Source organism: Protomyctophum parallelum, assembly GCF_964188405.1.
Source record: "Protomyctophum parallelum genome assembly, chromosome: 13".
In the NCBI taxonomy this organism is placed as follows: Eukaryota; Metazoa; Chordata; class Actinopteri; order Myctophiformes; family Myctophidae; genus Protomyctophum; species Protomyctophum parallelum.
In genome coordinates, this window is record NC_139708.1 from 21,323,899 (window position 1) to 21,341,786 (window position 17,888).

General features: G+C 41.2%; 1 protein-coding gene across 2 annotated transcripts; it reads left to right on the forward strand.

Annotated features, from left to right (window-relative positions):
• Window positions 1-1,023: 1,023 nt before the first annotated feature.
• On the forward strand, window positions 1,024-10,177 carry zfand2a (zinc finger, AN1-type domain 2A). Of its 2 annotated transcripts, none has more exons than XM_083779715.1 (10): window positions 1,024-1,151; window positions 4,430-4,519; window positions 5,416-5,510; window positions 5,825-5,956; window positions 6,062-6,216; window positions 6,319-6,447; window positions 7,304-7,379; window positions 7,494-7,573; window positions 8,105-8,238; window positions 9,878-10,177. In XM_083779715.1, the coding sequence occupies exons 2-9, from the start codon at window positions 4,465-4,467 to the stop codon at window positions 8,217-8,219; spliced, it is 837 nt and encodes a 278-aa protein (XP_083635841.1). In that variant the 5' UTR covers window positions 1,024-1,151; window positions 4,430-4,464; the 3' UTR covers window positions 8,220-8,238; window positions 9,878-10,177. The 2 variants fall into 2 exon arrangements, with proteins under 2 accessions (XP_083635841.1, XP_083635840.1); XM_083779714.1 differs by having other exon boundaries at window positions 8,105-8,198.
• The last annotated feature ends 7,711 nt before the right edge of the window (window positions 10,178-17,888 follow it).

The following is a 17,888-nucleotide window of genomic DNA, read 5'->3' on the forward strand; positions in this document are numbered from 1 at the left end:
TGAGTGGCATGTACGGACCACAATTTGATGAGATTTATAGCACAAGAATTTTGTTATTGTTCGAAAATATTTTGTCCACAATTCTATGCTGTATTTGTGTTTGGTATAGAGTAATGAAAGAAACCATTTCTACTCATTTAGCTGGGTCCTGACTTCTAGGGACCACCTGGAACCCCCTCAGAGACCACTGGTGGTCTCCAGACAACTGGTTGAGAACCACTGCCTTATATAAAGTATAACCAATTATGTGATATGAATCATATATCACATAGGCTACATTGAGGCTACATTGCAGTATATATAGGTGTGTGTGTGTGTGTGTGTGTGTGTGTGTGTGTGTGTGTGTGAGAGAGAGACGCCGGTTGTAGCGCCACCATGAGGCTGATTTGAAAACTGTCAAGTGGCATTTCTTCCTCAGCCTATAGTGTGAATAGGCATGTGCACGGCTTAGGAAGCCGTGGATATGCACGGCTTGTGATGCACGGGATACATGTCTTCCTTCTCAGAATGCATTTCTTTTCACACACACACACACACACACACACACACACACACACACACACACACACACACACACACACACACACACACACACACACACACACACACACACACACACACACACACACACACACGCCCCCCACACGACATCATATTCATGTATCATTTTACTCAGAAAATAGCATGAGGAAATGTTTTGCTGCCATCAACTGGCAAACGCTGCAATGACAGCGTTGAGACTGTATCTGTCTCTTATAATGAACAGAACAGAAAAGATAAGCAGTACGGCTATAGTAGTCGTAGTAGTAGTATTATACAAGTAAGTAAGTATTAGGCCTATACGACACGTTACAGTTCATTGGGAAAATATACAACTTTAGAATGATCCATTCCAAACCTTTGACCATTTCGATTACATCATCCGCCGATGGAAGAGTCGGGCACCTTCGTGTAACTTCGAGAAGTGTCAAAGCGGTCATGCGGAAGTGGGAGGGGCATGGGTGACACATCAAAACCCAACAAGATAAAAACACAGTCAGATGGTGCTAACGTTTTCTGTTCGAGAGAGGCACACACTTTTGACCAGGTTTAATTATTTATACATCCTTTCTACCGACGGTTAAACAACAGAGCAACACAACAGTCGTCCGGTGAGTTGAAATCATAACGTATTGTGTGAAAATGATTTGGTGTTGGTGTAGTAGTCAGTCGAAACGTCCATTAAAAGTGTAAAATGTAGCTAATGACAGTTAGCTCTTTTTTAGCGTTGAAAGAGTCAGCATTTTAACGTTATGTCAAGGCTGTAATGTTGCTGTTTTTATACTTGACATTAGCATAACAGTGTAATATTTACAGTTATTCTGCAGTAACAGCCATATTCTCTATTATTCAGCGTTTGCTTGACAAGCAAGCAGATACTAGCTATCTGTTGCTATCTGTTAGTGAAGTGGCAAAACCGTGCTAATGTTAACCAACTCCAAGAGGTGTGTTGTTTGTTTGATCGGCGGCGTGCGCAGTGAGTGTTTGTCTACTCGCTTGTTGTATAATAATCTGTCTGCAGCATCCAAGCTTAAGTTGTTATGTAACTTCTTAACTCTGTTTGAAGTGCATGGGCCTGTTGCCAGCTACAAACGCCAAAGCCTTTTCTACTACTAATACTACTCCGTAGTATGACGTGACGTGTCTCTTGTCCAAGAACCGATCTACAAGACAGTCAGTCATCAGATTTATTATATTCTTGATTTGATTGACTCGAGTACTTTATTAACAGTGAATAAACACAGGAAAGTACAGTTCACTTTTGATTGATTGATTGAAATATTTATTAACAGTTTGCAGAATTACAGTACATTTCAAGCACAAACTCAATACAAAGACTATTAACTGTGAGTGGACGACCCAATTAAGCATTACACTTGTTTACAACAGGGTCCACATTGTTCAATTCATCAAAACATTTAGAGACATACAAATAGACATTTCTATGTAGCTAAAGAACAGAACAGGAATTCATCATATAGGAAGCAAAAAGGGAAAATATACATATACAGTGAGGGGAAATGGGGGGGGGGGGTGGGGGGGATTCAGATTTTACAGAGGCCAAGGGAGTCAAGGGATTCACATGTCTTAATGACTGTTGGCAGGGCGTTCCACATTTTGGTGGCATAGGAGCGAAAATAATTTAGTCCCTTGTTTGTGCCGAATCTGGGTTGTGTCCGATTAGTGCTGTTTCGTACATGTTCCCGCTGTCTCCTATAGCTGTTTTATGCATCTTTGAAACATCTCACCAACACTCAAGCGACAGCGCAGGTCTCTGTGAACAGACAGTAGCTAAATCTGCGTCCTATGGAGGGTAGAAAAACCTACAAGGGACCCTAGGGTACCGCCGTCCAAAATTCAGAAAAGGTAACCGATGGTGCCGAAAGGGCCTAGAGCGTCATGTGAACCATGGCTAGGGTTGGACAGTTGTTTCATGAGACCCAAACTCCTGCCTGCATGGCTCCCTTTTCCACATTGTTTTAGATTTATTGCTTTGAAGAAATGGAAGTAAAACTGGTATTTAATACAGAATTAAAGTTGAAACAAGCTCATTCCTTTTGGAAGATAATGTTTCACATTGAAATTGTAATATTGGCTACAAGTTGTGGCCCTCAACTAATTGTGTGTCTGTTAATTTAACAGAATTGTATGGGTGAAACGGGTATGGGTGTAACGATACAGACTGCATTGAAATATATATATATATATATATATATATATTTAAATATCAAATTTCAATAATCGAAGTATATCGATATATGTAAATGTCAACATTGTATCGTTTGACTTTGTATTGTATCGTTTTGCAATGCAAATAATTGATTGTATCAACAATACTATTACTGGCCCAGGCCGTAGCATAACGGTCTGGGCACCGGACTGGTAATCCAGTCGCAGTGTGCCGCGGGTTCGACTCCCGGACCCGACACGGCCTTTACTGCATGTCATCCCCCCATCTCTCTCCCGTTTCCTGTCAGCCTACTGTCTGTCCCTTCAAAAATCAATAAAAGGCGTAAGCCGCAAAAAAATATCTTAAAAAAAAACAAAAAAACAATACTATTACTACTGCGATGTATTTAGCCATTTTAAGAAGGAAAAAATAAAATAATGGGCTTAATTACTTATGGTTATGTATTCAAATACAATGTCTATGATTTTGCCAGAGAATCTGCCAATAATAACATAACTAAACATAATCATTGCCTTAATCGCAGCAAGATTTCTGTTTGTAAGAAAGAAACCGCGGTACAGCTCTACTGTAAACTTGTGATGTTTTTCTATGTAAAGGGAGGAAAATAAAATATAATTAATGGGCCTTTATAACAAGGTTTAACTTGTAAGAAACACTGCTAAATGTTTGCACAGCGCCCCCAATAATGTGCTCGTTTTGAGCGACCTGGCAGCACACACCTGCTGGCAGTGTAACTGTCACATGAGCATTGGTCCTGCAACTTTGTTGAGTTTGTGTGTGTGCTCCAAGCAGCAACACTGCCTCCATGGAAAGATGCCACGTTTGTCCCTTCAGGATGAGGCCTGTGCTCATGTCCCAGTCACACACACCAGCCAATACCAACAGAATTATTATGGGGGATTTTGGCACATTTTTGGGTGTCTCCAAGCCTGTACCCAGTACCCACATGTTTAGCTGTGTTGCTCATTCTACGATTTACTTTACTTTATTATGCCACTAGCATTATCCCCATTAGCACTCTGCTCAAGCATTGCTCAATCCTTTCAAGTTATACCTCATTGTAAAGGTGACTGGTAATCATTAACCCATTTTGACCTGAGATCAGATTCTAAAAAGGTCTGTTTGAAAATGACAGTTTTCTGAAAAAGCTATGTTTCTATGGGCTGATTCATACTCCTATTTTAGAGCCGAATAAAAGTCGGTTCGGCTCCGTAGAGCCTACAATGTGAGTGACTATTTTTGAGGTTCGGGGGGGGGGCTACCGTCCTAAAGTCAGCTCTTCGGTGCTACTGAAATTTTCTGACGAGCCAAAATAATTTTGCCGAAACAGCGGTAAAATAGGAGTATGAATTGGCCCATAGTCAGTCGTTCTAAGATTTTTCAAAAATTAAAAAATAGCAGACCTACAAGCTCATAGCACGCCTTTTCAATAGCTAAAGCAGAACACCAAAAGGGGTTCCCACTTCCCGCCCCAAAATGGGTTAATCAACGATAATGAAACGATACAATATAGAATACAATACCAATTGGCATTATTGAAGGGGAGAAATAATGTTTACCACTACATTCAGCCAGATCACCTTGCAATCTTGTTTTACTATTTCATAGATTGGCATGAACTTATAAATGCAGATCTTAAAACGGAGTGAATCCTGGGTCTTGTTCAGTTTTTAATACCCCCCCCCCCCTCTCTCCCAGGGTTTGATTAAAGGTGGCCGCATCACAATTGTACAATGGAGTTTCCAGATCTCGGAAAGCATTGCTCTGAGAAGACTTGCAAACAATTAGGTAAGTGGGAAGGCAACGGTTTCCTCCACAGTTTATGTGGGTAATGTGTATTTTTTTAATATTTTAGTATTTCAAAGTGACTATGATGTCATGGACACTGGTCTCACTGATGGATTACTACAATTACCATAATGCTTTGCTGCACTCACACCACCTTGTGGATAGGGGAGGGCTGTCCTACTGAGACAACATGTAGTCCAGGAAGGAAGTGAGACCAGTGTCCATGACATCACATACACTATATAGAAGAGAAAAGTCCTTCTGCACACGGTACCTACAGTGGACAGGTGTGTCGGATAACTGGAGAAGTAGAGGGGAAAAAAAGAGAACATCCCAGACACTGTGACACACAGAAATACTAAAATGTCTAAACCCCAGGAAACAAGAAATGTATGACTGAATGTATTTCAAATAGTATACTGTACCTGTTGTGACTACAAAATGTTTTATTTCATAGGAAATGATATTGATTAGGTGAAAAACATTGAAACAAATGTAGAATTAACTAAATATATTTTAAATGGCTACGCAACCATACATTTTATTAGCCAGGCCTGCTTCCAGCAATCAAACTCAATTAACTCAGGTAGACTTTTGCGCTCCGGTCCAGGCGCCTACCGTACAGCGTGTTGCGGGTTCGAATCCCGACGTATTTTCTCAAAATCATCCTGCTAGCCTGATTGGAACCCTTTCCTCTGTGCCACGGGCTGTCGGTTTGGCACCCCTGCTATAGAGTGTTTTGTTCAGTAACGGATTTCTCTGTCTCTTAGTAAAGTAATTGGGAGAGAACTCATACAGGATAAACAAGTTAAACTGGAAGTGATGAGATAAACTTAAGTTTCAGGTCTCTGTGAATCATATGCTCTTTTTTTTAAGAAGCTGGTTTACTATTGCAGATTTCCTTCCCATGAGATGTGATGCCTGTGAAGAGATTTTCTGTAAAGACCACATCACCTATGCAAATCACAAGTGCATGTCGTCATACAAGAAGGTATTTTACAGTATTCCATACAACCATCTCAAGATTTTTTTTATCTTGTGATGTTAAATGCCTGTATAACCTAATACCATTTAATGTTATGAGTAGAGTCAATGGAATTGATTTTGTTATGTCATTCAAGACAATGATCACATGATATCGAGCACCAATATTAATATTAATTCAAGTGAGACATGAGATGAGAATAAGGTGGGAATAATCACAGGAGAAGCTTGGAATGTTGTTAGATTGAGACTGTGATAATATCCTCATCTAGTGATGATCTGTAACATTAATTGTGTTGTGCTTGGTGGTTGGTCCTGTAGGATGTCCAGGTCCCTGTATGTCCTTTGTGCAACATTCCCATTCCCATCAAGAGAGGAGAAATGCCTGACATTAAAGTTGGTGAACACATTGATCGGGATTGCAAGTCCGACCCTGCCCAGAGAAAGAGAAAGGTTGCTCTTACAAATATACCATAATTTATGTATATTTTCCATAAAATGAGAAAGTCCAAATGGAAATAAAATTAATCAGAATTCACTTTTTTTTCTTCCATACAGATTTTTACAAATAAATGTTCAAGAGGAGGCTGTAAGCAGAAGGAAATGATTCGAGTTACATGTGACCAGTGCCACTTGAATTACTGTCTTAAACACAGACACCAACTTGACCATGACTGTAATAAGACTGATGACAAACCAGTCTCCAAGAGTGGGTATGTGCAGAATATATCCTAATGCTCAACTCAACCCAACACTGTTCACATGTCTCTTCTTTTTCAATTATGATGTTTGACAGTCTGATTTCTTTACTTTAGACATTCTGCTTTCATGCGGGCCCATACTGCCTCCTCCAGCAAAGTGTCTGGATCTAGTTCAGCCAGTCAAGGAAACCCTGGCCCTGTTTCTAATGGTGTGCCTGCAAACCACAGAAGCAACAACAATGGGTAAGTAATGCTATTTTGTGTGTGTGTGTGTACAGTTACATTGGCTACGTTTACATGAGCAGTTAAATCCCCTTTTCATTCCGAATAGAAGTTCAATCCTATTAAACGTTGTTATGTAAACACCTACAAAAACGTCACTGGCCGGATTACTCCGATTTTCAATGCGATTGAAAGAAAATTGGACTCATGTATACACTGCTTCGGATGTAAATTCATTCTGGTCTTTCTGAGCATGCTCATTTCCATTGCGCTCCAACTCCAAGGCGCTCATAAGCCTCATATCCAAGGCGCGCCGAGGAGTTTGCACATAGAGCGCGTTATTTCGTGCATTTTGTGTGTGTGTGTTCAACGGTCTCTCTCTCTCTCTCTCTCAAAAATAACGAGCGACCCGATACAATAATAATCAGTGTGTTGCGTGCCCTGGCCGTGCTGTAGATAATAAAGTAGGCTACACATAAAAACGAGATGATCACTTTCCCAGCAGGTGGGGAAAAAAAGACGGTAAACATAATATGTATGTCCGTCCCTATCCAAGCAGCAGCCTCAAAACTACTGCGGAATGAAATGATGGGATTTCAAAGTGTCGTCTTTCGTCTGAAAGTCACAATGAATGAACTGCCTATATTTTATGTGTCCAACAGATGGCGTAGTTTCACGTGAATTAACATGTATCATGTCTTCTATCACTTCTCCATATAAACACTCATTTGGAATGACCATTTCCCATGTAAACTCACGGCAAAAAACATTACATCGGATGTATTTTATTCTGAAGTATTTATTCCGAATGATCACCCTTCATGTAAACGTAGCCATTGTTACACTTTTAAACTAGTTTTGTTTTTTTCTCTCTCAGCCAGCACCAATGGATGCCTACTCCAGCTGCAGCACAGAATGTAATGCCACCATCAGCCTCATTTCAGGCTGGCCTGGTATGTATAATTGTTCTAATGACACTGCATTGCCCCATTCTTAAAGAATACGAGTGAACATATAATAATGATTGTGGTTAAAGGTGAGTGTGTAACATCTTCTTGTCATTACAGACAGAGGAGCAGGCTTTACAAAGGGCTCTGGAGATGTCTTTGGCTGAGTCAAGGAATAATGTTGTTCAGCCAACCCTTAGGTAAGCACAGTCCTCATTAAGAACTATAATCCCACAATAAGAACTATAACCCTCAAACTCTGCATATACAGTATCCTGCAAACACTTCTCCCAGGCAAGAAAAATGTTATTGCATGTAACTACTATTGATGGTGAACAGAGTGGATTTTCTAGCTTCACTATCTCAAACAGACCCTGTAGGCTCAGTGGTGTACTGGATTTGTGTCTCGGGTGTTTACCAAGTGCCTCATGTATCTTCAGTTTACAGCCAGATTGAAAACAGCAACAATGTACAACAATTCCTTGGAGGAATCCTCGTTGCCTGGCAGTCACATTTTAGATTGCTCCGGTATAACACTGAAAGCCACATGAAACTATTACATTGTTATTGATACCCAAGTATTAGATTATGTTTTAGCTAGTTTATGTTTTTTTATGTTTATTATTATTAATTTAACATTGGATAACTTTACCTGCATGTGTGTCATTGTCTTTCATTTTCAGCAATCATAACCTGTTTGATATTTATAGTAGTATTTTTTTGCGTCTTAGTCCTCAGGAACAGGAAGACCTGGCTCTGGCTCAAGCCCTCGCTGCTAGTGAGGAAGAGTACAGACGCCAACAGCAACAGCAGAGACAACAACAGGTATCTGCCGGTAGCCAGTAGCATGCTAACAGGAGAACATGTAGGTACCAGCACATTGTCTCAATATTTTGTTGACTTTCACAAATGGTGCTATGGTAGGGCTAAACTACACACAGGGCTTCCGTGGGTTATTAAAAAGTCTAAAACAAGTATGAAACAATTTTCATTAAATTGTATTAGAAATTCTAAATTTCAGTGGTCTGAAATAGTTTTCTCAAGAAAGAAAATGTGACCGAAAGTTTAAACTATTTTAAAGCAAATTCCGATTTGTCACTGCCTCGTGTTCACTTCCATGTTATTTAGTTTAGCCGTTTTCCACAAGTAAATGAATGTGGCTAATTGGTTTAATAAGTGTACTGGAGGGGTCAGACAGACAACTGCCAGTGGATGGGGTGTAAACAGGACCAGACAATGGCTAAACAGGCCGGGTGTAGAGGAGGGTACAACCTTGTTCCTCCAACAAACAAAAAAGTACTGGTGGATTGCTTACGCATGGTGTACGAGAAGAGACCTTTATTCATCTCACAAGGGATATTGCCCAAGACAGCACAGCAGTTAAGATAGCCTACTGGTTATAGTGCAAGAAAAATGTAGTGTAGAACTAGAACACTGGCCTTCTTCCATCATACACCATTACACACCATAATGTTTGGGAACTCTGGGGTTGTTTGTTTTAGCACACTTGAGCTAAAGACACATTTTTCTTTTTTACATAGATTGTAATGTAAGCAAGAAAAGCTTGGGTGTCGACAATATAAAATGTATTCGAACAAAAGAGAACTAACTAAGTAGGTGACTGACAGTGATCAGCCCAAATGTGAAGCTAGTTTCATTCAACCATCTATTGGAGCAAAATGAATGTGACAATGTCAGGATATGTGAGGGAAACAAAACTTCTGTTTACACAAATATGAACTCAAAAGGAGAGGTGGACAAACGCATGGGCCTTGCCAACTGTGGTCAGAATCACCGTAGCATAATGCATCCTCATGTCCAAGAGGCATCTATCCATGATATCTTGAAATATTAACGTAATATTCAAATGCTCATTCTCGTGTGTTGATGACCGTAGGCTACAGAGAAAGGTCTATCTAGTCTAAATGGTAAGGAAATATCTGATGTCGCTGTGCCTCTGGTTAAGACCAAATCAAAGTTGGTCTTGGCCTAAGTGTAATAATAATATTAATATCTAATGTGTGTAATATTATTTTAAGACCAACACACCCATGGGTGCTAAATACTGTAGGCTCATTTGTTACCGTAGGGATTAAAAATGACATCCGCGTTGGTCTGAAAGATGGGGACCATTATGTTACTTGCAAAACTTTAAATTATGATAAAACGGCTTGGTTTATACATGCAAAACAGCCTTGATCTGGTATAAATCCGCCCTAAATGGAACAAGTGACCACATACAGACAGTATCTGTGCTACCATAACCCCTTCTCTGAAAGTTGGCAACCTTCAACTGGCAGTTATGACTGGTAGTCTGGTACCTATGCAGATTACATTTAATAACTATAAAATTGTTTTTTAATTTCCACTCGTGTGGATATAAAAATCTTTTAAAGTGCTGATACCTGCAGATTCCCTGTACATAAACGGCAATACATATTAATAATTTTATATTAACGTTGACCTTTTTGAAATATTTATCTTTATTCATGTTTCTATTTCAGGCTAGAGAGCCCTCCAAACCCTCGAGCTGCAGCCTTTCATAAATTCTGACAACTACCTAGGCCTGTGCACTGAGCTGTTGTCCCTGCACATTCAGGATACTGCAAAGCATCACTAGAATTCTTAACTTGAAGGATCATTCTCCAGAAATTCCTGAATTATTACTGGCTTAGTGACTTCTCTACTTTAAGCACATACTTTCACAGCTGAACATGTCACTTTTACCAATGCGTTGCTTTGTACATATTTTATATGCTGATCACTAAGCAAGATATTACCATATGAATCTTGAATAAATTATTTTGAAGATGTCCGAGACACTTGGTTTAATTCTAAACGTCTGCATTTCCTGGTCCAACTCTGGAAGGAATGAGGACTTTTCTGTGAAAAATTTCCCATGTGAAATTGCCAAGCAAAGTCAGACTTTCAGAAGTTCCACAGAAAGTCCCTTTGTGCTTTGACTAGAAGATTGAGTCTGTGACAGCTAGGCATTGTCCAGAGACCATTATAGTCTGATTTCAGAGAGGGTAACTTCCCATCTACTGTGTGTGTGTGTGTGTGTGTGTGTGTGTGTGTGTGTGTGTGTGTGCTTGCGTGAATTGAAGCCTGAGACATTTTCTTACTGTGAATTTGAGAAAGTTCACCAATTACAAATATCAAGGTTCAATATAGTGGGATTGTTAACATTACAAGTAGTACAGTCCAGAGCCATCAAGTAAGACAGAGTTACGACAACTGTTCACTTCATGGGGCCAGGCTCTTCTACTTAGGCTTCACTCACACCTGCACAACAGATTGTTGTATAGCTGATGCATGAGACTTGTTGACTGATGCAAGCTCGCAATTAATTTCCAATGGGAGTCACATGGTTTGACAACATTTTTGTTGTATGAGGGGGAGGGGGGCAGTCGAAACGCAGCCGAAAGCCGTACAACAAATGTTGTGTCAAACCATGTGACTTCCATTGGCAATGCATTGGGGCGGCCATGACACTTACCCTTTGTTTACATCTACCATGCAACAATGTTGTATGCTAGATGTGAAGGTGTGAGTGAAGCCATAGACTTCTATTGAAATGGCACAACCGGAAGTTTACAGAATGCATTGGAGACGGAGTCTATGAACCACGTGACCAGGCTGTTTTCTGCCCCCCTCAATGTTGTAACTCTGTCTTACTCTATGGCTCTGGTACAGTCAAGGTTTATGCTAAAAGGTCAAGGATAACGCTCAAATCCTGGTTTAATAAATATAATCTTTATTGATCTTCAGTCTTTTGAAAACACCCACAACAAAACACAGCACAGAGTGAGAGTGAACATGAGTTCCCCAGTGTACACAAACAGAACCATCCTATCGGTGGGGCAGTTTGTTTAATGCCGCGATGGCTGAGGGGAAAACTCTTACTAAAGCGGACCTTTTTCCCCACTAAGGTTCTGTATCTTTTTCCAGATGACATGAGGTTGAAAAAGGAATACAGGGGATGATCACTAACTATATGATGGCCTTATTCATATCGGAAATAAGTGTGGCTGTAGGTAGTCTGATGATCTTGGAAGCCATACGGGTAATACTGAAAGGTTTGTTTCTGTTAGGCATGGGACAGTATGGTGTAGAATAATGTGGAACAGTACAACAGAACGGGTTGAACAATGCTTTTGTATATAACAGAAGATGAGGGGCTACAGATAATGATCCTAATTTAAGGATTACATGGAGTCTTTGCTGAAAATGTGAATTGATAGATGTACTATGTTGATCAAACCTAAGACTTGTCCATAGTGAGTCCAAGATATGTGAAACTCAACCTGCAATATAGTTTTACCATTAATATCTGGTGATGTGTGTGTTGGGCACCCTTTAAAAAAAATCAACACTACTACACTACACTACACAGAGTAGATAAGTAAAATTACCCCCAGGAGCCTACTGTATGTTGAGTCAATTACTGACCATAAAATGGCAATAGAAATAAACCTTTTAAACTAGTTATTCCAGATTTGTACAGCAGAGGGCAGTCAAACATTTTAAATGAGGCTGCAGGAAAAATGCTGCTTTTGTACAAAGACCTCCAGTATTACTCCTGGTTACTGATCTTGTATAGAAGACCTATATCCATATAATCTTGACAATTCTATTATGTCATAGAAAATGTATATACTTGCTTGCTATAACATACTGAAATTAAGGGAATGAAACACTGGCCATATACATGACAGTAATGTGTATCTTCGCAAAGATATTTTTGCATGATCGTGATTTAGAATGCAATCGCAAGTTCAGTACCGACAGTTGAATGACAAGCCCTTCATTTTACACAATTCCCATAACTCACACATTGTACCGTATGTTAGTTAATGGATGAAACGGTCACAATGTAAAATCAAGTACTCTAAAAGGATGGAAAAGTATGGATTGGTTGACTGTACATCTTTATATAGATTAATAAAATACTTTACTATATCGCTCCCTCAGGACAGGTGATGCCAACCTCTTGGACATCCCCAAAACAAAAAGAATACACCTGGGGAGACGGGGCTTTCTCAATTGCAGCCCCCTCTCTTTGGAACTCACTCCCACCGCACATCAAAGCTGCCCCCACTCTTGCCCTGTTCAAAGCCTCCCTCAAAACCCACCATGTCAGACTTGCTTTCCCCGCTAGACTAGATTTCTCTTAATAAAGTTGTTTTGTTGTAAACCAACTTTGGGTATAGAGAAAAGCGCTAGATAAATGTGATGTATTATAAAAAATTAATACTATATTTTAATACCACAAATGATTTAGCCATTATGGTGATTATCATTAATGCTATACAACATTTCAACTTTCGCTATGCAATTCCTCAAAGTACCGATGGTAGCCACGGAACAGTATATACTTGTTCTCCACTACTATTATGGAAGTGTAAGAGGTGCTTGAAGCAATTATTTGGAACATCAACGTATAAAGGACATCTTATCACAGTGCTTACTGTGATTAAACAGTAGGCACTTGTAAGAGGCTCCATCAACATGTCAGAGCAGGCCTGGCGTCACAGGGGGCGTGAGAGGGCCCCCTCAAGATAGATACCGGTAGATCTTTATTTGTCATTTATTTAGTTTGCAGAAAAATGCACGGGAAAGTACAAGGTCTGCTAAAAGGATTACAACCCAAGAAAGCCTATGGCTTGTTTCCATTGGGGTCCTTCGTATTCAATTCATAGGAATGGGAGTGAGGGATCCTACAAACCCATTAACCAAATATACTGGACTCTTCACATATGTACTGTACCAAGAGTGTCATGTATCCCTTTTGACAAAAACAGCCCTGCATCGGCCACCTGGCCTGGCAGAGATCCTCCCCTTTCTAGTTTTTCAAACCAGTGCCCATTGCTTGACCACCTTCTGAAGTTGTAATGAACCCTGGCACAGAACAAGATACTCCACCTTCTGGTCCCTCAATAGCAGTGGTGGAAAGTAACTGAGTACAATTTTAGGTATTTGTACTTTACTTTACTAATTCCAATTTCCACTACATTTTAGAGGCAAATATTGTACTTTTACTTTATTTGACAACATTAGTTACTATAGTTACTTTGTAGATTTTGATATTTTCTTTTACACAAAACATACATTAACCATTTCGGCCATTTGAAAGTAGCCAATCTGCAATGCATCATGATGTGACACATTGTGAGCTTGTAGATCTGCTAATTGCAAAACATTTTTCAATTTCATTTTGGTGCCAATACTTTTGTACTTTCACTAAAGTACATTTTGAATTACGGACTTTTACTTGTAGCGAAGTATTTCTAAATTGCAGTATTGATACTTTAACTTAAGTAACGCAAGTACTTTTTCCACCACTGCTCAATAGCCACAGACCAAGCACTGCCATTTGATGCCTTCCCCAGAACAGCTCTTGCAGCCGGAGAGGATTCATATAACGGTGAACCCTCTCACAGGGCAGAAACCAATTATGTCCTAGCCTAATAATACTGGGCGAACAATGGGTGTGAAAAGCAGGCCCCACTCAAGGACATGAAAGCAGAGCACCAGGCACAATTATTCATTTCAAATATAGGACTATGGAAGCGAAGGTGAGAGCCAGGCCAAGGCTGTTTTCAAGAGGAGCGTTTTGAAAGTGAAATGGCATTTCTATGCAGCACTCTCATTGCTATATTGCTAGAACACTGAATGCCTGAGTGGCAATGAATCGTGTTCGGTTCATCGCATGTTTGTCTATTGCAAGATGTGAAATTGTCTGTATAGTAAGGTTTTGAGTTATATGACAGGATGTCTATTGAATTACTAGTTTCAGTTTATTTTGGTCATTGAATGAACATTAAATGTATTAATTTAATTTCTTACAGCTTTTGTAAAGACCAAAAAGGTTTAGGCTGAAGCCAATGGCTTAGTTTGCCTACCCTTTTAACACCAAGCAGACTACAAACATGTAGAGTCACAATCAATGGGTTCCGTGACCAACCTCTGGCAACAATGTTTTGATGATTGATTTGACCTCTATGGACCCTTTATAAAATATTTAGCCTCCAGGTCCCTCGCAAAAATCCCGGCATTTTTTGCTAGAGGGCCACATTCAAAATGGTGCCATAGCCAGAAATGAACTTTTGATCCAAATGACCTAGAATCATGTATGAAGACACTTTTTCATACAAGTCAACCATGAGGATTCCAAATCTGACATTTTAATCATAAGACCATAAGTAACATTTGAATATCAAAAGTATGTTTTTTATGTTTTTTTTGTCCTTTGTATATGGTTGTAGACGAACCACAATGGGTTTCATTCCAGCTTGAATAAGGAGCAGTCAAAGAGCAAGGCTTATTTTCATATGTCTGACATCATGGAAAAGCTATCTCACATCATCATCACAAAACGCATACCCTTTGCCTTTTTAGTGGGAGATCATCCTGTGTACGTCCTAATCACTCTGCTCAAGGCAGAGAATCCAGACAAGTACCGTCACATTGTGCCCTTTCTTGGTCCTTTCCATACACAGTGTGTGATGATGAGTGCCATCAACAAGCGCTACAAGGGGAGTGAGCTAGGAGATGTACTTGTTGCGGGAGGAGTCATTGCCGAGGGATCTGTTGATTGTGCGCTGAAAGGCAAGCAATATAAGAGGGGGCTGCGCAGCTGGCCAAGGAGAGGCTGATACCCAACCTAATAGAGGAGACAATAGATAGTCTTGATATTCTGAGGAATACAAGTCACTCCCAGGAAACCAGTGCTGCTGCTCATGCAGCACTGGAGGATGATGCTGATCTCAAGGATCACATCAGCAACCTTTTCTGCCAATTAGAGGTCAGTGAGATGGCAGACTACTGGAGTGGAGTGACTTCCTGTCCATGACAGATGCGCTAATGCAGAATGTGCATGCAGTCCATATCTGCAACTGGGAAGAGTATGTCAGCACAACAACAATAAGTATTGGAGGTGGCTGCCTGACTTCTGGGCGATGCTGACAGCTCTCCCTGCTGAACAGGTTGCATTCCTTCTTACTTACTTCACTCTGTCTATCACAGGTAACCCCTATTCCAACATGGCCTAGGACATGTGGATTGAATGTACAATGAACAAGAGCAGCAAAATGAAGTCAGGCTGGCTCTCCATCCTCCAAAATGAAAAACAGCTGCTGGTGCACTCTAGAAATTTCAACAATGTGGCCTGCATAAGAGTGGCTCACAACACTCTTTCCACCCGAACAGAAGCCAAGAGGAAGCACACGGAAAGTGGCCCAAAACGGATGCGAGAAGATGAACAGTGTGTGCAGATTTCATGCATGAGTTTGACTCATTCCCGTTTAATCCAGCCTCATTCACACTTCGCACCCTACAGTCAGCCATGCCTGCCTCTGATGAGCTCATTGCGGACTTTAAATCAGCCCATTCTGCAGGAGAGGAGAAGTTGAACATCTTGTTTCGGGACCGGGTGTTCAGTAAGGATAAATCCCTCTATGCACCTGTCAGTTTGAGCAAACGCATGACATTTAATTCCATCATGCATGTGTGGAGAAGCCCGGTGAGGAACTCAAGGCAAGAGCTGCTGAAATGGAAAGAAGTGCTCTCAAAGCAGTGATCAACCTGGTTGAAGACAGTCAACTTGTCAAGCTACCGGAGTTGCTGGAACATCGTGTTGTTGAGGAATGTGTGGCCTTATTCAACCCCAATGGCACATACAGGAAGACACAGAAGGGCAAGCTCATCCAGAAGCTCTCTCTCCAAACGATAGATATCAAAGGACCCTATGTCGCTCTCATTGACATGGTCATGATCTGGAGGATGGAAGATTGGCAGACACAAGACGGCAGCCCATACAAGTGGTCGGACTATGGCCACAAGGTGTCATCCATCATTCTTGCCCGCCATTGTGATGCTCACCGTATCATCTGTGTGAATGACCCATACGATGCAGCATACTCTGATGAGCGAGACCTGCGTGTACACTGTACAGGGTAAGGCACATGTTAGCAACACGTACATGAAATTGAATGACCCCTTCCCCTCTGCCAAGGCATTCAAAACACTACTGTGTAGTGTCAGTAACAAGGAGCGGTTGCAAAAATGTATGCAGCTACCTCACTGACCTGGCACAGAATGTGAAGGCAGAGATTGTCTACTCTGTTGGCCCACATTGCATGCACTTGTCAAACACAACAACTGATGGATGACTACAGCATTGAACAGTCTGAAGCTGACACATCATCTTCACTGTTTATGCAGGTCTGCGGCAGTCAGGCTATAGTGGCCCTATTGTTATTGATGCAGCTGATACGGATGTCTATGTCGCAGCATCTGTCATCTCACGGCAGCTCCCTGGCATGCTATGCATCAAGAGAAACAAAGAAACAGTCCTCTGCCGTGGCCTACTGACAGAAGAGATGGCAGACTGCATTGTGCACATTGTTTTACAGGCTGTGATGCCATCTCAGGTTTCTATGGCAAAAGAAAATATTCAGTGTATGACAAGGTGGCAAAGAACTCTGTGGCACGGCAGCAGCTCTCACGGTGTGGAGATAGCCTTGACCTTGAGAAGGAGGTAGAACAAGAGCTCTTTGCATCCACGAGACAGGTCATCTATGGAGACAAGAAGAGTAGCACCATGGCTGAAGCTTGTGCTGCCAAGTGGAAGACAATGAAGAAAAAATCATTTACAGTATCCGTCTCCCCCCAGATGCAGATAGCCTACACCAACACTGCCTCCGCGCCAACTACTTGGCATATCTAGTGCGCCACCCCACACTGAAGCACCACCCCTCGCCACTCGGACATGGTTGGGAGTTGGTGGGTGGTCGCTGTTGTCCTGTCCGCCACAAGCGGCCTGCTCTCCCAACACACCTACCTGCACCAGGGCCAGGACAAGGAAGTTGAGAGTGAGGAGGATTATGATGAGGAGAAGGAGGATGATGTACAGAGGAAGAGGGTGGAGTCATCTGAATCTGACACAGAATGCTCTGATTCAGATTGATGTGTTTTGTGTCTGTAAAAAGAATATATAACTAGAAAAAGTGCCCTTCTGGGCACAGGTCTCCACCAGGTTATCCACAGATCCGTGCAGTTCGAGGTAAAACACTTTTCGGCCAGTTATAGCGCCACCTTGAGGCTGAGTTGAAATTGTTCATGTGGCATTTCGTCCTCGGCCTAGTGGGAATGTGCGTGCACAATTTCACGGAAATCACGCGATGTGTTCATGATTTGCAGCATTTTGTTTGAAACTGAGCACTCCTGTGAACTTTGGAAGCCAATCTTAACCAATCAGGATGGAGTCTGAGAAATCTGAAAGACCCGTTTCGTTGAATGGCTCTAGAGAGACTGTGTACCAATTTGCGTGATGTTTGGACAAAATCTGTAGGTGTACTGTGCAAAAACTTGTTTTGCACAAAGCGGCCTCCTGGTGGCGCTATAACAGGCCGTTCTGGAAAGTTTGGGGCAGAGGTTCATCGTTGGCATCCAGGGAGTGTGTGTGCAAAATTTGGCATCGACCAGGTTAACGGTGGCCGAGATTAGCTGTTC